We start from the raw sequence: 16,177 nt of genomic DNA, 5'->3' as shown, positions 1-16,177 counted from the left end.
ATGAACGGACGGGCAACAGGGGGAAGTAGATCCTTGGAAAATAGGCGACAGGTTTAGACAAAGGATTTGGATCGGTGCAGGCTGGGAGGGGCGAAGGGCCTGTTCCTGTGCTGTAATTTTCTTTGTTCTTTGTTTTATGAGAGAGGGCACAGACTCTCAATCTATGCGGATGACCTGCTCCTCCACGTGTCGAACCCCCTAGCCAGTATGGGAATGATAACAGGACTCAGGACGTTTGGTGCCTTCTCAGGTTACAAACTCAACCTGGGAAAGAGCAAAATGTCCGAGTGAACCCCGAGAGGGGAGCTGAAAGAACTGCAGTTTAAAGTAACTCAAACTAAGTTCAGGTACCTTGGGATCCAAGAATCCCTAGTATATGTAAGACGATCTTGCAGCAGGGAGACACGTGGCAGACCTGGCCCTATTGAACCTCCTTTTCTACCACAGGGCGGAAAACATGGAGAGGGTGACGGGGTGGCTAAGGGAAGTGGAGGCAGACTGGGTCCGATTGGAGGAGGCCTCCTAATGGGGACGTCTCTTCGAGCGCTATCCACTGCACTACTCCCGGCCACCGCCACGCACACACACACACATTCCAGGAGCCCGGTGGTAGTAGCCACCCTAAGGACATGGAACCAGTTCAGGCACCACTTCAAACTTGGCGAGATGTCCATAGAGGCCCCTATTTGCAACAACCACTGGTTCACACCAGCGAGAATAGAGGGCACATTTGGGACATGAAAGGAGGACAGAAGGACATTGACTGTAGGGGACATGTACGTGGACGATAGACTGTCGACCCCGGTGGAGCTCTCAGAGTGGTTCCAGCTCCCGAAAGCTCGGGAACCTGCAGCTGCGTGATCTTCTCCGTAAGGAGATAAAATGTTCCCCTAGACATAGGGACACACATCTCTGGACACAATGGTAGGGTTGGACAAGTTGGGGAACGACAAATATGGCAAAATCTATGGACCACTCCTAGAAAAAGTCAGGACCCCACTGGATGAGACCAGACGGAAATGGGGGGAGGAGATTGGCATGGAGATGGGGGAGGACTCTAGATCGAGGGGCTGCACAGGATCAACAGTACCTCCTTCGCCAGGCTAAGCCTGATGTTGTTCAAGGTGGGGCACATAGCGCACCTTACTAAGACACACATGAGCGGATTCTTTCTTGAGGTGGAGGCTAAGTGTGAGCGGTGTCAGCTGGGTATACCTCTTGCCACTAAGCGGTAAGAGTCTGTTGCTCGTTATGCTTTCCTTAATTTGCTCTGTTTTAATTACTTTTGCTCAAGAGTCGCCAGGTATCTTTCTGATACCACCACAAGGTCCAAAACCGAATACTGATCAATGACTCGATACACCAGTTAGTAAGTTTGAAATCAATGCACATTTATTTACACACACATTCACAAACTCTACTCACTAAACTACAACTACTACTAAAAGCCTATCCTTACCTTCAGGCGCCCATTCAGTAGGAGGAACAATGGCCGTTGTCCGGTTCTGATAGTGCTGGCTTCGAACTGGTATAGAATAGCAGCTAGGAGCGCCTATCTCGTAGCGTGCATTGACCTTAGACTTACTTGGCTGGTGCTTGGCGGGCCTCTCGTCGCTGAGAGCCAAATGCCAAGGTGAAGATGAAGAGTTCAAGAGTTCTTAAGAGAGCGTTCTGACCTTGGGGACTCTGTTTTCTACCCTAAAGGGTTTTGCGCCCTTCTGGGCAGACCCTGGACTTGGTCCCAATTAATTGGACCATGTCCCAATCGTTTGTATCGATTCTCTCCAATAACGGGGTCGTTCCCCGATCGCTGGGCGGGCCCTAGGTAACCGTTGGCCTGCCTTTGTTTTAGTCTCCACTGGCGCCGGGGAGTCTGCCCTGGTACCGATTGTTTAAATGTTTCTCTTTTGTCCCCGGAGATAGCTCATTACTATGCTAATGGCTTGTAGTTTCAGTTCTGTTCCAATCCACAGGAAACCTTGTACCTGCTTGTTTTCCTAGTACTGTATAATTTTCCCTGTACTCTTTACGAATGTCCATTTTGGAATCGGCACGTGGCCACCCCAGGTGGCTACAAGTCCCACTAAGAACCCTTCTGAAAATTGTATAATACACGACCACTCATTTAAATAATGTAGGATAGAATTGGGATCCCTGTCACAGGCACGGTGACAGCTGGGGCCCATGTGTTGTTGTTACTATTGTATTGATTATTACCATTGATGTTCCTGTATTTTCTTTATTTTTTCTGTGAATATTTTTTTAAAATACAATATGCCAATGAAAATATTTATTTTTAAAAAAAGAGAAACATAACCGGCTATTCAGCCCATCCAGACTGTATTATTACTCACGTGTGAGAACCTAGTTCTAATCACATTTACTCATTGTTCTCATCACATTTACGCATTGGGTCAGAAACTAATCTAGTAATTCTATTACCTCACTTCCATTTGGCTGTCTGAGTCATTATTGTTGCAACATTACAACAGTATTATTCTTTGTATGGTGTGCTGCTTTTAGAGCAATGTTACATTCATTGCCTTTTCAAAATAAAATTAAATTGGAAACATTTCATTGCTTAAATACAACACAAAGTTGTATAATACTTAGGGTATCTTCACGTGAAAATAATGAAAATGCCTTTTTTCTGATTAACTCCTGCTCCATAACAAACAATTATTCATACAAACCTCTAAATTCAAAACATAGAACATACAGTGCAAAGGAGGCCATTCGGCCCATTGAATCGGCGCCGACCAACTTAAGCCCTCACTTCCACCCTATCCCCGAACCCCTCCTATCCTTTTTGGACACCAAGGGCAATTTTGCATGGCCAATCTACCTAACCTGCACGTCTTTGGACTGTGGGAGGAAACCAGAGCACCCGGAGGAAACCCACGCAGACGCGGGGAGAATGTGCAGACTCCTCACAGACAATGACCCAGCGGGGAATCGAACCTGGGACCCTGGCACTGTGAAGCCACTTGTGCTACCGAGCTTCCCAAAACCCCTTGCTTTCTTTGCCCTGCCAGCCAAATAATATCAGGTAGGTTCCTCTGAAGATCATTCTGGAAACTTCTGAGAGACAAATATTTTGACCTTAACAAGAAACAATGAAAGCCGCAAGATAAATTAAAGTTATGAATTAACTTTTTTCCTTACTTTATAAATGTATGTTATTGCCACATGCTGTAGAACAGTGCAAGCTTTCAAATGGATTAAAGTGAAGGAGTGTTCAGAAATGTTCAATAAAGGTTCTGAAAGATGGTTTAAAATGGAGAGCAAGGTCAAATTGCATACTTTTTTGCTGCATTTTTAAAAAAGTTTTTATCTTATCCTATGCTTAAGGGAGACTTTGATGAACTAACAGGAGATAAAAAAAATATGTAGGAATGTATTCTTTTCTTTTTTTAAATAAATTTAGAGTACCCAATTACTTTTTTCCAATTAAGGGGCAATTTAGCGTGGCCAATCCTCTTACCCTGCACAACTTTGGGTTGTGGGGGTGAGACCCACGCAGACACGGGGAGAATGTGGTCGGAAAATATTCTTAATTCTTTTCAGACATTTCCATGTTGATACTATCAAGAATATGCCAGTAACCCCGCTCCACACCTTAATGTGATTCAGCCAGGCTGTATGTATTTTAATACATGACAATTTTGCTTCTCTCTTCACTGATGCTGACAGACCTGTTGAGTATTTCCAGCATTTTCTGTTTTTATTTTGCTCCACATGCTAAATATGTTCTTCTAGGTTTGAGGGCAGTAGTTCAATCCATTTGACTTGCAGGTGACAAAAATATATATATTCATTATGGTTGTTTCCCATCCTTCTCAGTTCCATCCCAGAGTGATCCCATTGGCAGCAGCCTACATGATGTGATTGACATAGCACCAAGTCGAAAGCGACGGCAGCGATATCCACAGCAGAACAAAATGGCAGAGACCCCAAAGGATTCTCCAGAGAAGAGGTACGAGTTCGTTTTCTGAGGAGATTAGATGGTTTTATTCATATGTGAACTGAGGGTTTACAATTAAGCTCTGAACCATAGCTCGAAAATGATTTAACTTCTCCATTGAAAAAGTGGACAGTCGTATTGTGCAAACATACTCAGCATTTCTTTATAAACACCCCACAGTAACATTTCATGGCTGAAACATTATGTAATCATTTTGGTGTTTAAACTAGTTGCATGGATGGGTTAGAATCAAAAGCTTGTTTGGATTAATGTTGTACAGCACTGATAGTGAACTTATTAAAAATTATGTGACTGAACTAATTAGCAGTTTTCTGCGAAGCAATTGTGTTGCTTCAGGATTTTCATAGTAAGAATTAGCAATGAATCTCTCATGTAAACTGGCTTCTTGTTGTGTTTGTGATCTATTTGGAGATGTACGTGAATCTAACATGTTTCTACTGAGTTAAACCTATTTGCCATATTAATGAAGGAAGAATCCTTCATTTTCAGTTCGTGGGGTATACAGTTCTTGGTTCATTGACTCTGCCTACAGTTAAAATTGACAATATGATTTCATTGGTTCAAAATGAAAGCGTTGGTGGTAAACTGGCCCATTCTAAAAAAAAGTAAATTACTGCTGATGCTGGAATCTGAAATAAAAGAGAGAGCCAGTTCTCTCTAGCTTTGGCAAAGAGTCATCCAGACTCGAAACGTTAGCTCCGTTCTCTCTCCACAGATGCTTTCAGACCTGCAGAGATCGTCCAACATTTTCTTTTTTTTGCCCATTCTAAACCTGTACACTACTTCAAACATTGGGGGCGATCTTCAGGCCTCGTTACACCACTGAGCGCTCCAGTGTAAAGAGGCGGGTGAGTAGCGGGAGAGGCCACAAACGGGAACCGCGCCAGGTGTCTAACAGTTTGCGATGCAGCTGGCCTGCTCCCGTAGGCAAATTCGGAATCTCGCCATGGTGTGGCGAGAAACCAATTGTCACCACTTAAGCCACATCTCCATACAATTAACGAGAGCCACCTGTCATCCAACGTCCTCCTGCCATTCACCAGTCTCCCCAGCAAGTGCACACGCTGGCTCTGAGTAGTACTCCTTTTTAAAAATGTAAACCTGGCGGAAGGGCTTCGGTGACGAGCCAAAGAGGAGAATAGCAATCTTTTCTCGCAGGTAAAGAGACCGGGGGTGCTGGCCTTGCCACCCCAGTGCTCAGCGGGTGTGGTGGATCCTCGGCTAGGGGTGGAGGATCCTTTGCAGGGGTGGGTGGGCCACCATGGGAGGGTGAGGTAAGGAGGCGCTGGGGGGCAATCGCTCGCGGCACCACCTCTGTTGAACAGATATTCTGTTCAATACCACATTCCCGATAGTGCCGACCCTCCGACCCCCTTACCCCAGTGCCCTCAGTGATGCTCAACGTGCTTGGTCCTCCTACATCTACCACTATATCTTTGGGTTTCCCCAGGATGCACATCTGAGGAGGGTTAGCCAGCTGCTTACCTCATCCTGTGGCTTTCGATGTCCCTGGTGGGCTTTCTCTGGTGCCGGAAGGCCCTGGCTCACTTGTCGGCGGCACATGCACAGCGTGCCCCCCCGTCCCGTGTGCTGACCCCGAGATCAGAGGGGTCGAACTCTGGAGTGCTGGTGGCCACCCACGTCGCCCCATGGGACGGGTCCGGCTTGGCACTCGGCGCACCCTCCTCTCAGTTGGTGCCCATAGGGCCCTGGGGTACACCTTGGGATGGAGAGGCAGCTGGTTCGAGCCCTGGCTGCCCCTGCATCATCTAGGTCTGCCAGTCCTGGCGGTTCCCCAAGATTCACACCATTGTGTCGACACCCTCGACGATGCTTGTCAATGACGGGGACACATCCCCCAGTGACCGGGCCATGCTCTGCAGTGCCTCAGCCATGTCCACTTGTGACTGGGACGAGTTCTGCAATGCCTTGGCATTGACAGCAGGACATGATCTGCAAAATCCCATTAAAGTTGGCCTAGTACTGGGTGACATCCCTGAGTGAGGGAAACATAGTGCTGAGACCCTCAGCCATGGCCGTCGCCGACTGCGCGAAGCCTTGGACACCTTCACTCACGGTGCCAATTTCGTGCACCAAGCTCTCCACTGCAGTCGCCACTCATTGTCGGCGCCATCTCCTGTGGCGTAGCCTCTGGGACTCCTGCAGTTGGCTATGGAGCTGATGGAGTGATGCTGACATCTCCCTCTGAACATCCAGGCCGCTCCCTAACGTCTCCATTAGCTCCAGGAAACTCTGTGCCAGGGGCGCACCATCAGGTTGCAGGGATCCAGTAGACCTCTGACTGCTGTCTTGCCTGGGGGTTCCTGCCTCCATTAGATGTACATTAGCAGCAGTATAGTGCTCACCAGATTTTGCCTCAGAACCCTGACAACTAACATTTCACACCAAGGTGTGTATCTGCGCTGGTGGAGGGTGGGATTGACAGCTGTGCCGCGATCACAGTTGCATCCTTGGAGCTCCCCTGCGAGGTGTTCTCAGAGTCGGGGAGGGGGCCACCCGGTATGGACCGGCGCCATCGGCTGGAGGAACTGCAGAAGAATGGACATGTGGCCAATGGAAGGGATGGATCAGTCAGTGGGGCAATCACTACTCACTTAACAGGTCCTCCGGTGGGGCCTGGTGGTTCCTCACCTCTGCGGTGTCTGCCAGCCCCCGTCCTATCCTCGGCCACATCGGTAACCTCCAGGGCCCGCTCCTCGAAGGAGGTGGCACCCCAAGTCCGGCACACCACCACCAGTCTGGGCCCTCTCCCGACGATTCTGGGAGCGCTTTTCCTGAGGGGACACAGTGAGGGCATCGTTAGCCACATGCGTGATTCACTGTTGTGGGGGGAGGGGTGTGAAAGGAGGGTTGGGGTGGAGGGTTGGTTGGAGGACTGGGTGGAGAGAGTGCGGGGGAAGAGGATGGAGGGAGACCAAAGAGAAACTGCTGGAAAATCTCAGCAGGTCTGGCAGCATCTGTAGGGAGAGTAAAGAGCTAACGTTTCGAGCCCAGATGACCCTTTATCAAAGGATGGAGGGAGGGTTGGGGTCGCCTAGGTCGATGCTCCCTTGGGGGATTGGGGGTAGGACGTTGATGTCTTTCTTCCAACACTGGAAGCCAATCCTCCTGGTCACACTGCTCGAGCTGACTGTTGCCGTCACCTCATCCGGCTCACCCTCCAGGACCTACCGGGGAATAGGACATCCCTCCGGGCCTCCACCATGTCCAGAAGCCTCCCCAGGTCAGTGTCCCTGAAACTTGGGGCCGGTCTCCACGGCATCATGGTTGTGAACTGGCTGGGGTTGGCTGAATAAGTGCAGCCTAAGCGACCTTGTTCACTTTGGGGACTGTGGTCCCGGCAGATCAGCTGGCCAATAAGTGGACCAACTAACGTTGAATAGTCTGGCGGCTCCGCCGGAAACACGCAGCATTTCCCGCTCACTACAACACTTGGAAATTCTTCTGGAGAATTGTACCCATTCATTCTAATTGCCTAAAATTGGCTTGGAAAGGGGTTTTCCTGACAGATTGTTATAGCAAGGGTAATCTTGTTCCATTTTGCCCTTTCCATCAATGTCCTTAACTCAAATAGCTACAAGGAGATAGCGGTTTCTTCGGATATAGTTTACTGCTGAAGAAAATTGCAATTACATGATTTAGTCTTGAATAATGTGACCGCCGCTTCATTTCAGTACATCAATCAAAAACCTTTGGCAACCTATCAAAATGGCCCTGAATTTTTGTTGGGGTTCTCTCAGATTTCTGAAATAACTTTGGGGGAAATTAGAAGATTCCTCAGAGAAATTACAAAATAGCTAAAAATTGTTGTTTGTGCCAGAATTAGTCTCTGGGGTTCCACTGAAATTACAACAGTAGAGTGGGACAAATATAGAGTAGCATATATATTTAGCACCTTTACAGGTTTTGCCAGGGCCACTTAGCTCGAGACCACGTTACAGCCTGAAGACGTTTGTGCCTGCCTGGACAACACTCAGACTTGGATTGACAAGTGGTACTTGTGCCACACAGTGTCAGGTAATGACCATCTCCAACAAGAGATTCCTACTTCACCCAAACTCATTGATCTTCGTCAGCCAGACGTCCTTGTCCTCTAACACCAGATCAGTGCTTTGCCACTGCCTCCTGTTTACCATCCAAGGCTGTTTTTTCAATCACTACACCTTAATCTTTAGAATTATCTCCGGAAGTTAATATGCTACTCTGCTATCCGTCTTCAGAATCCCGCTGATTTTCATCTCTTGTACTTTGGCCTGCCTCTTCATTCTCACATCTAATTATTCACTGTTTTGAGAAGTGTGACATGAATGTAAGATTTTGTTTTAGATGCACCTGAAACACGATTAGTTTGGTCTACTCCAGCCCAGTTTTAACTTTACAAGTCATAGAACATTACTCCAAACTGTAAAGTTATGACACATAAACTCGGATTGGTTTAAATAACAACAAACTTGCATTTTTTGTGTGTGATTTTAATTCATAATAGCTAATCATTTCAAATTAAAATTGGTTGTACTCTGCACTGATCTCCAGGAATAAGCAAATTCTGGATAAGGGATGGAAATATGGTACATTCCCAGAAACGCCATCTTGGTGGGAGGGATAAAAAATAGTTTAAAAAAGTAAAAATGTAGGCATTACAAAGAACAGGAAGTGAAAGTGTAAAAGTTGTTAACAGTAATTGACAAATTGTTTGACCTGCAATTCTCACATTAACGAAAGGTTGCAGAATAATTCAAAATTTTGGTGTATAACATTGTGTTGTAATTTGGACTGTAGATACAAAACTGGCCTGCACGCCAGTATCCTGCTGCGAATCAGCAAACATTTGCAGTGTGATTACAGGGAGGGGAACATTTTGTACTGAAGTTAACTTTACTTGGATCAGATTTTATGGAAGGAGTGCCAACTTAAATTGTACTTCATTTCAGGTTTGTTCTGCTTTCCTTAATTTTGCTCTGCATTTAATTAGTCTTGGCATCACAGACCCTTTCTTAAGTTTTTAAATGAGCAGATCTCTGAATCCTTTACTTTGAATGATAATTATAGTTGTCAGTAAGAATTAATAAGTTACTTTCAAGAACACAGGTCGACTTGCTGCTGCCTTTCCTCTTCTCTCAGCAATGGCCTGCAGTGCAGGGCTGCAGCTCAAGCATTATTAGGTCTTACCTCCAAATAAATTGATCTTTTGCATTACAGATTATCAATAATGTAAATGCTGCATGTTGACCATTTCAGGCTCAATTGGGTCAAATGCAGGTGTCCTCCAGGTAACTGAACTCTTCACAATCTTTTCTCTGCACATTAATAGTGGTGTGCTTCATTCGCATGCTGCTATTTTTCCAGCAAATTCTGGGCAAAATGGACTGGATCTTTCTGAGGTTGGGCACTTAGGGACATGCATAGTTACTGAGATATTTTCCTGCCGCTTTCAGAGTGAAATTATTTAGCACTGTCATTTAATTTATAACTTGGTAATTAAATTGCACAGGCCACGTGGTATCTGGCACTTTTTCTCTTGACTGAAAGAACAGAATAAAATGGACCAATAAATCAGGGCCATACTTGTGGTTGCCCACTCGCTTCTAACTCAGAATTGTTTGAAGTTAAATATTACTCCAGCACATAGTCATGGCTGACACTCCAGTGCAGTACAGAGGGAGTGGGACACAGTCAGAGATCCCAACTCTCAGCTGAGATGTAGAGCTGATGTCTGATCTGATTTCTTAGATAAATGTGGCACTATTTGATGAAAAGCAGAGACTTCCTCCAGGTATCCAGGACAATATTTATCCTTTAACCAACAGCAGTTTGTTATTTATTTCATTGCTGTTGCGGGACCATGAACAAATTGACTGCTGCATTCGCTTATGTAACAACAGTGAACATACTTCAAAAATACTTAATTGTTTATGAAGTCCTTTAGGGTGTCTTGAGGCTGTGAATCGTGCTATTTAAATGCAAGTTGTTTCTTCTTTGTGTCAAGCAATGCTAGTTATCATGGTCACCATTACTGAGAATAGCTTTCAATTCCAGAGTTATTTATTAAATTCAAGTTCACCAGCTGCCATGGTAAGACTTGAACCCATGTCCCCACAGCACTAACATACCATCAAAATACTGTGGCTTCTAGAATCTAAAACCAAAATAGAAAATGATGGAAAAACACAGCAGATCTGGCAAGATCGGTGGGGAGAAAAGGAGAGTTGACTTTTTGGGTCCATATGACTCTTCAGAGTTAAATAGAGGGAGAAATGTATTGCATTGTATACAGTCAAGAGCAGATGGAACAGTCGGTACAAAGTAGGTAGGTAGGTAGGGAGGGATTTGGATAGACAGATAGACAGACACGTATATTAGTTGAGAGATAGAGATTTAGATAGATAGATACATCGATAGATTGATAGATATACATCTAGATAGATAAGTAGATCGTTAGATTGACTGATCGATAGACAGACAGATAGATAGATAGATAAATAGCTCGATAGTAATTTAGATAGATAGATATCTACGTAGATAGATAGATAGATTGATAGATAGTCAGATAGTAATACAGACAGATAGATAGAGAGTTGGACAGACAGATAGATATATAGATAGATAGATAGTTCGATAGACAGACAGATAGATAGATAGGTCGATAGATTGTTAGATTAATAGAAAGATAGATAGATAGATAGATAGATAAACAGATAGATAGATAGGTAGATAGATAGATCGTTAGATTGATAGAAAGGTAGATAGATAGATATACAGATAGATAGATTGATAGATAGACAGATAAACAGACCCATAGTAATATACACACATATATATAGATAGAGAGGTAGAAATTTAGATAGATCGATAGAAAGATAGATCGATAGATGTGTGGAGTCTGCACGTCCTCCCCCTGTGTGCGTGGGTTTCCTCCGGGTGCTCCGGTTTCCTCCCACAGTCCAAAGATGTGCGGGTTAGGTGGATTGGCCATGATAAATTGCCCGTAGTGTCCTAAAAAGTAAGGTTAAGGGGGGGTTGTTGGGTTACGGGTATAGGGTGGATATGTGGGGTTGAGTGGGGTCATCATTGCTCGGCACAACATCGAGGGCCGAAGGGCCTGTTCTGTGCTGTACTGTTCTATGTTCTATGTTCTATGATATATAGATAGATAAATAGATCGTTAGATTGATAGATCGATAGACAGACAGATAGATAGATGGACAGATAGATAGATTGATAGACAGATAGATAGTCAGATAGTAATATAGATAGATACATAGATAGAGAGTGGGACAGAGAGATAGATAGACAGACAGATAGCTAAATAAAGATATCCATAGTAACATAGACACATACATAGATAGACAGATAGAAATTTAGATAGATAGATATATAGATAGATAGATAGAGAGTTGGACAGAGAGATAGATAGGTAGATAGATAGATAGACAGAAAGATAGATAGATGGACAGATAAATAGACAGACAGATAGATAGTAATATAGATAAATAAATACATAGATTGTTAGATCGATAGATAGATAGATAGATAAACAGGTCATAGTAATATAGATACATATATAGATAGACAGATAAATGGGTAGATAGATAGATTGATAGATAGGCACGTAGGTCGATAGATATATAGATAGATAGATCGATAAATAGATAGATAACTGCACAGATAAATAGATAGATATATTGCAAGATTGATAGATAGATAGGTAGATATAGAGATAGATAGATAGTAATGCAGATAGATATATACATAGATAGATAGATAAAAAGATTGATAGGTAGGTAGGTAGAAAGGTAGGTAGGTAGAAAGGTAGGTAGGTAGAAAGGTAAGTAGGTGGAAAGGTAGGTAGGTAGAAAGGTAGGTAGGTAGAAAGGTAGGTAGGTAGGTAACTGATGAGAGCTTGTGTTGGGTATCTCTGCTAACAAATTCTGACATCTTTGTTGCAATTCCTGCTCTGTCATTTCAGCCAACTCCAGCATTATGCCACCATGGAACACAACTTACACTCACCCGCCCATCAGAATTCCGCAGGGACCACTCCCTCCATGACACCCTGCTCCACTCCACTATCACACCCAAGTCCTCATCCCCTTCCAATGGCATCTTCCCTTGTAATGACAGATAGTATAAAACCTGCCCCTTTACCTACTCCCTCCTCACCGTACAAGGCCCCAAACACTTCTTTCAGGTGAAGCAACATTTCAGTTGACAATGACGTAGTGGTATTGCTTCAGGACTAGTAATTCAGAGACTAGTAATGCATTGCGAACCTGAATTTGAATCTCACCATGGCAGATGGTAACATTTGAATACAATAAAAATATCTTGAATTAAAAGTCTAATGACCACCATGAAATCATTGCTGATTGTCGCAAAAACTGATCTAATTCACTAATGTTCTTTAGGGAAGGAAATCTCTCATCTTTTACTGACCTGGCCTACATGTGACTCCAGATCCACAGCAGTGTGGTTGACTTTTAAATGCCATCAGGGACAGCAATAAATGGTGGTCCATCCCATCATGGCAAAACCAGGAAGGCAGATTATTATCTGAATGGTGGCAGTTTTGGAAAAGGGGAAGTATAATGAGACCTGGGTGTCATGGTGGTTCAGTCGCTGAAGGTTGACATGCAGGTACAGCAGGTGGTGAGGAAAGCAAATGGCATGCTGGCTTTCATAGTGAGAGGACTTGAGTAGAGGAGTAGGGAAATCTTGCTGCAGTTATACAGTACCTTGGTGAGGCCACACCTTGAGTATGTGTGCACTTTTAGTGTCCTAGTTTGAGGAGGCATATTCTTGCTGTAAGGGTGTCCAGTGAAGGCTCACCAGACTAATTCCCGGGATGGCAGGACTGGCATTTGAAGAAAGACTGGATCGACTGGGCTTGTACTCACTGGAGTTTCGAAGAATGAGAGGGGATCTCGTAGAAACATATAAAATCCTGATGGGACTAGACAGGTTAGATGCAGGAAGAATGTTCCCTATGTTGGGGCGTCCAGAACTAGGGTTCACAGCCTAAGAATAAGGGGTAAGCCATTCAGGACTGAGATGAGGAAGAACTTCTTCTCTCAGAGAATTGTGAACTTGTGGAATTCTCTACCACAGAAAGCTGTTGGGGCGAGTTATATTCAAGAGGGAGCTGGACTTGGCCCTTGCAGCTAAAGGGATCAAGAGAGAAAGTAAGAATGGGATATTGAATTTGCATGATCAGCCATGGTCATATTGAATGGTGATTGAAGGGCTGAATGGCCTACTCCAGCCCCTATTTTCTATGTTTCTATGAACGAATAAAAACACACACTTGCACCTCCTTCAGTTTGGTCCTTTGTATTCATTGCTCCCAATGCGGTCTCCTCTACATTGGGGAGACTAAATGCAGATAGGCTGGCCACTTTGCCGAACATCTTCCTCAATCTGCAAGCATGATCCCAACCTTCCTGTTGCTAACCATTTCAACTCAGGATCTTGCTCAAATGCCCATATGTCATTGTGCTCCAGTGAAGCCCAATGCATGCTGAAGGAGTAGCATATCATCTTCTGACTAGGCATGTTGCAGCCCTCAGGACTCTACATTGAGTTCTGCAACTTTGGATCGTGATCTTTCTCCTCCATCATAACTATTATTTAAAAAAATAAAATAAATTTAGAGTACCCAATTAACTTTTTTTTCAATTAAGGGACAATTTAGCACGGCCAATCCACCTAACCTGCACATCTTTGGGTTGTGGGGGGGTGAAACCCACGCAGACATGGGGAGAATGTGCAAACTCCACACGGACAGTGACCCAGGGCCAGGATTTGAACCCGGGCCCTCAGCGCCGCAGTCCCAGTGCTATCCACATCATAACTATTATTATATCCCAAACATTTTTGGCCCTACTGCAAAAATGGTCCCTCCCCCTCCCATTTATTCTCCCATTAACACATTCTGGCACCTTTGTTGCAATCTCTGATAGCTCCCACCAATCACTGCCCTTCTGTTCCATATATCTGTTCCATCGCCTCTTATACACTGTACAATCCAACACATTTCTCCCTCCTTATCTCTGAAGACGAGTCATACAGTCTCGAAACGTTAGCTGTGTTTTCTCTTCCTACAGGTGACTACCTGGGCCACTGGATTTCTAGTCCAGTGATATTACCACTGTGCCACCATCTGCCCATAAGTTGGGCACAGCTCTTCCTGTGAGTTGTAAGAAGTCACCCTCAAATGACTTTTTAGCATCTAATGTGAGCAGAGAAGCAAGATAACAACAAATATTACTGTGCCCACCAAAGAGCTCTGCTGTCTTTCCAGCCGAAGGGAAAATCATTCACCACTTTAGAGGTCACTCACTTATGTGTGGGATTCAGCAAGCAGTTTACGTTCTCCCTTTCACAGGATAAGCTCGCTGGTTACATCAGCTGGCAAAGTAACGGAAGTATGTTGCTCCAGTTGATACACTGTTGAGATCACTGTCTGAAATGTCATCCAGCAGAAACACTACAGACTGATGACGAAAATGTGTTTGAGGTTTCCTGTAGCATTATTGAATTTAGTTTCAGGATGTAGTAACAGATACGTTGGTGGAATATGTCTTTCTGGCCAAGAAAAAAAAACAACGTCCACTCAATTTCAGGGTTTCCAACGCCTACTTAGTCCATTTTATCATTTTTGGGTCACTTAAATTTAGTTTTCAAGCAACATATTCCAGTTCTTTGACTAGGCTCACTAATTACAGCATTTAACCCACTGCTAGGGTGGCCGTGGCCTGGTGCACAACTTCAGCAGTATTAAGGACGTGAACAAGGCGATCCCCAGTCAGTGATGACCATGGCTGTGGGCCTCAGTAGATTGTCCAGCTCGATGGGGGATGCGACCCAGTAACATGCGGACCTTGAGGAGGCAGTGCCGGACATGTCCCGGTTTCAGATAGGAATGACCGAGGCACTGTGGAGCTTGTCCCAGTCACAGGTGGGCATTGCTGAGGCACTGCAGAACATGCCCCACTCACTGAGGTGCAAGGCTCAGGGCATCATAGAATTTACTGCGCAGAAGGAAATCATTCGGCCCGTCGAGTCTGCACCAGCCCTTGGAAAGAGCACCCTACCTAAGCCCACACCTCCACCCTATGCCTTTAACCCAGCAACCCCACCCAACCTTTTTTGACACTAAGGACAGTTTAGCATGGCCAATTCACCTAACTTGCACATCTTTGGCTGTGGGAGGAAACCGGATCACCCGGAGGAAACCCACGCAGACAAGGGGGAAAAATGCAAACACCGCACAGACAGTGACCCAAGCCGGGGATCAAACCTGGGACCCTGGAGCTGCGACGCAACAGTGCTAACCATTGTGCTACCATGCCTACCGTTGACACCATGGTAGAGACATTGTGGAACCCTCAAGGCTGGCAGAGCCAGATGATGCAGGGGTAGGTGGGGCTCAGTCCAGCTGCCTCTCTGTCCCGAGGTGAAGCCCAGGGCCCTATGGGCACCGACTGGGAGGAGGGGGCACTGGTTATCAACCTGGATCTGTCCCATGGATTACGGATGATGGCCACCAGCTCCCCCAAGTTCCACCCCTCTGACGACGACATGTCTCGCAGTCAGGACCCGGAACAAGAGACCCTGGGAGAGTGGGAAGTTGGGGGGGTTGGGGGGGGGGGGGTAGAGACAGAGAGAGAGAGTAGCATTGACTGACCAGATCACGTCCCATGTGAAGCAAACAAGCCCTGCGTGTTTGCCAGACCCTTGCCGCTGCCATCTGTCCTGCAGCCTCGCGCTCGTCCTCCAGTTCCTCCCTGTATCGTCCTCAATGCTGGTCTGGAGACGACTCATCATCCTCGTCCTCCTTCTACTCATCGAAGTTAGCCACATGTTCCTCATCCTCCACCTCAAGTATGTCGCCCGCTGCCATGCCAGGTTGTGGAGGGCACAGCAGACCACCACAAACCGGGCGACCCTCCGGGAGGTGTACTGCAGGGCACCACCAGAGTGGTCAAGGCATCAGAGCCTCATTTTGCGCAGTCCAATGCACCGTTCAATGACAGCCCGGGTAGCCACATGGGCCATGTTGTATCGGTCCTCCACATCTGTCTCCTGCCTCCATAATGGTATCATTAGCCAGGTCCTCAGCAGGTACCCCTTATCCCCCAAGAGCAAGCAGGCCAGCGTGGGGTGATGCACCTG

The 16,177-nt window shown here is 45.6% G+C and overlaps 1 protein-coding gene across 3 annotated transcripts in view; it reads left to right on the top strand.

Annotated features, from left to right (window-relative positions):
* Positions 1-16,177, top strand: part of xrcc4 (X-ray repair complementing defective repair in Chinese hamster cells 4) — a 581,072-nt gene that overhangs the window by 365,781 nt on the left and 199,114 nt on the right. For all 3 annotated transcript variants that reach the window (XM_038805363.1, XM_038805362.1, XM_038805365.1), the window contains one exon: positions 3,844-3,976. In XM_038805363.1, the coding sequence (XP_038661291.1) occupies positions 3,844-3,976 (133 nt within the window). The remainder of the gene's footprint in view (positions 1-3,843; positions 3,977-16,177) is intronic.

Source organism: Scyliorhinus canicula, chromosome 8 (genome assembly GCF_902713615.1).
Source record: "Scyliorhinus canicula chromosome 8, sScyCan1.1, whole genome shotgun sequence".
Taxonomy (NCBI): domain Eukaryota; kingdom Metazoa; phylum Chordata; class Chondrichthyes; order Carcharhiniformes; family Scyliorhinidae; genus Scyliorhinus; species Scyliorhinus canicula.
Note: the sequence above shows the minus strand (reverse complement) of the source record. Positions and strands in the feature narration are given on the sequence as shown.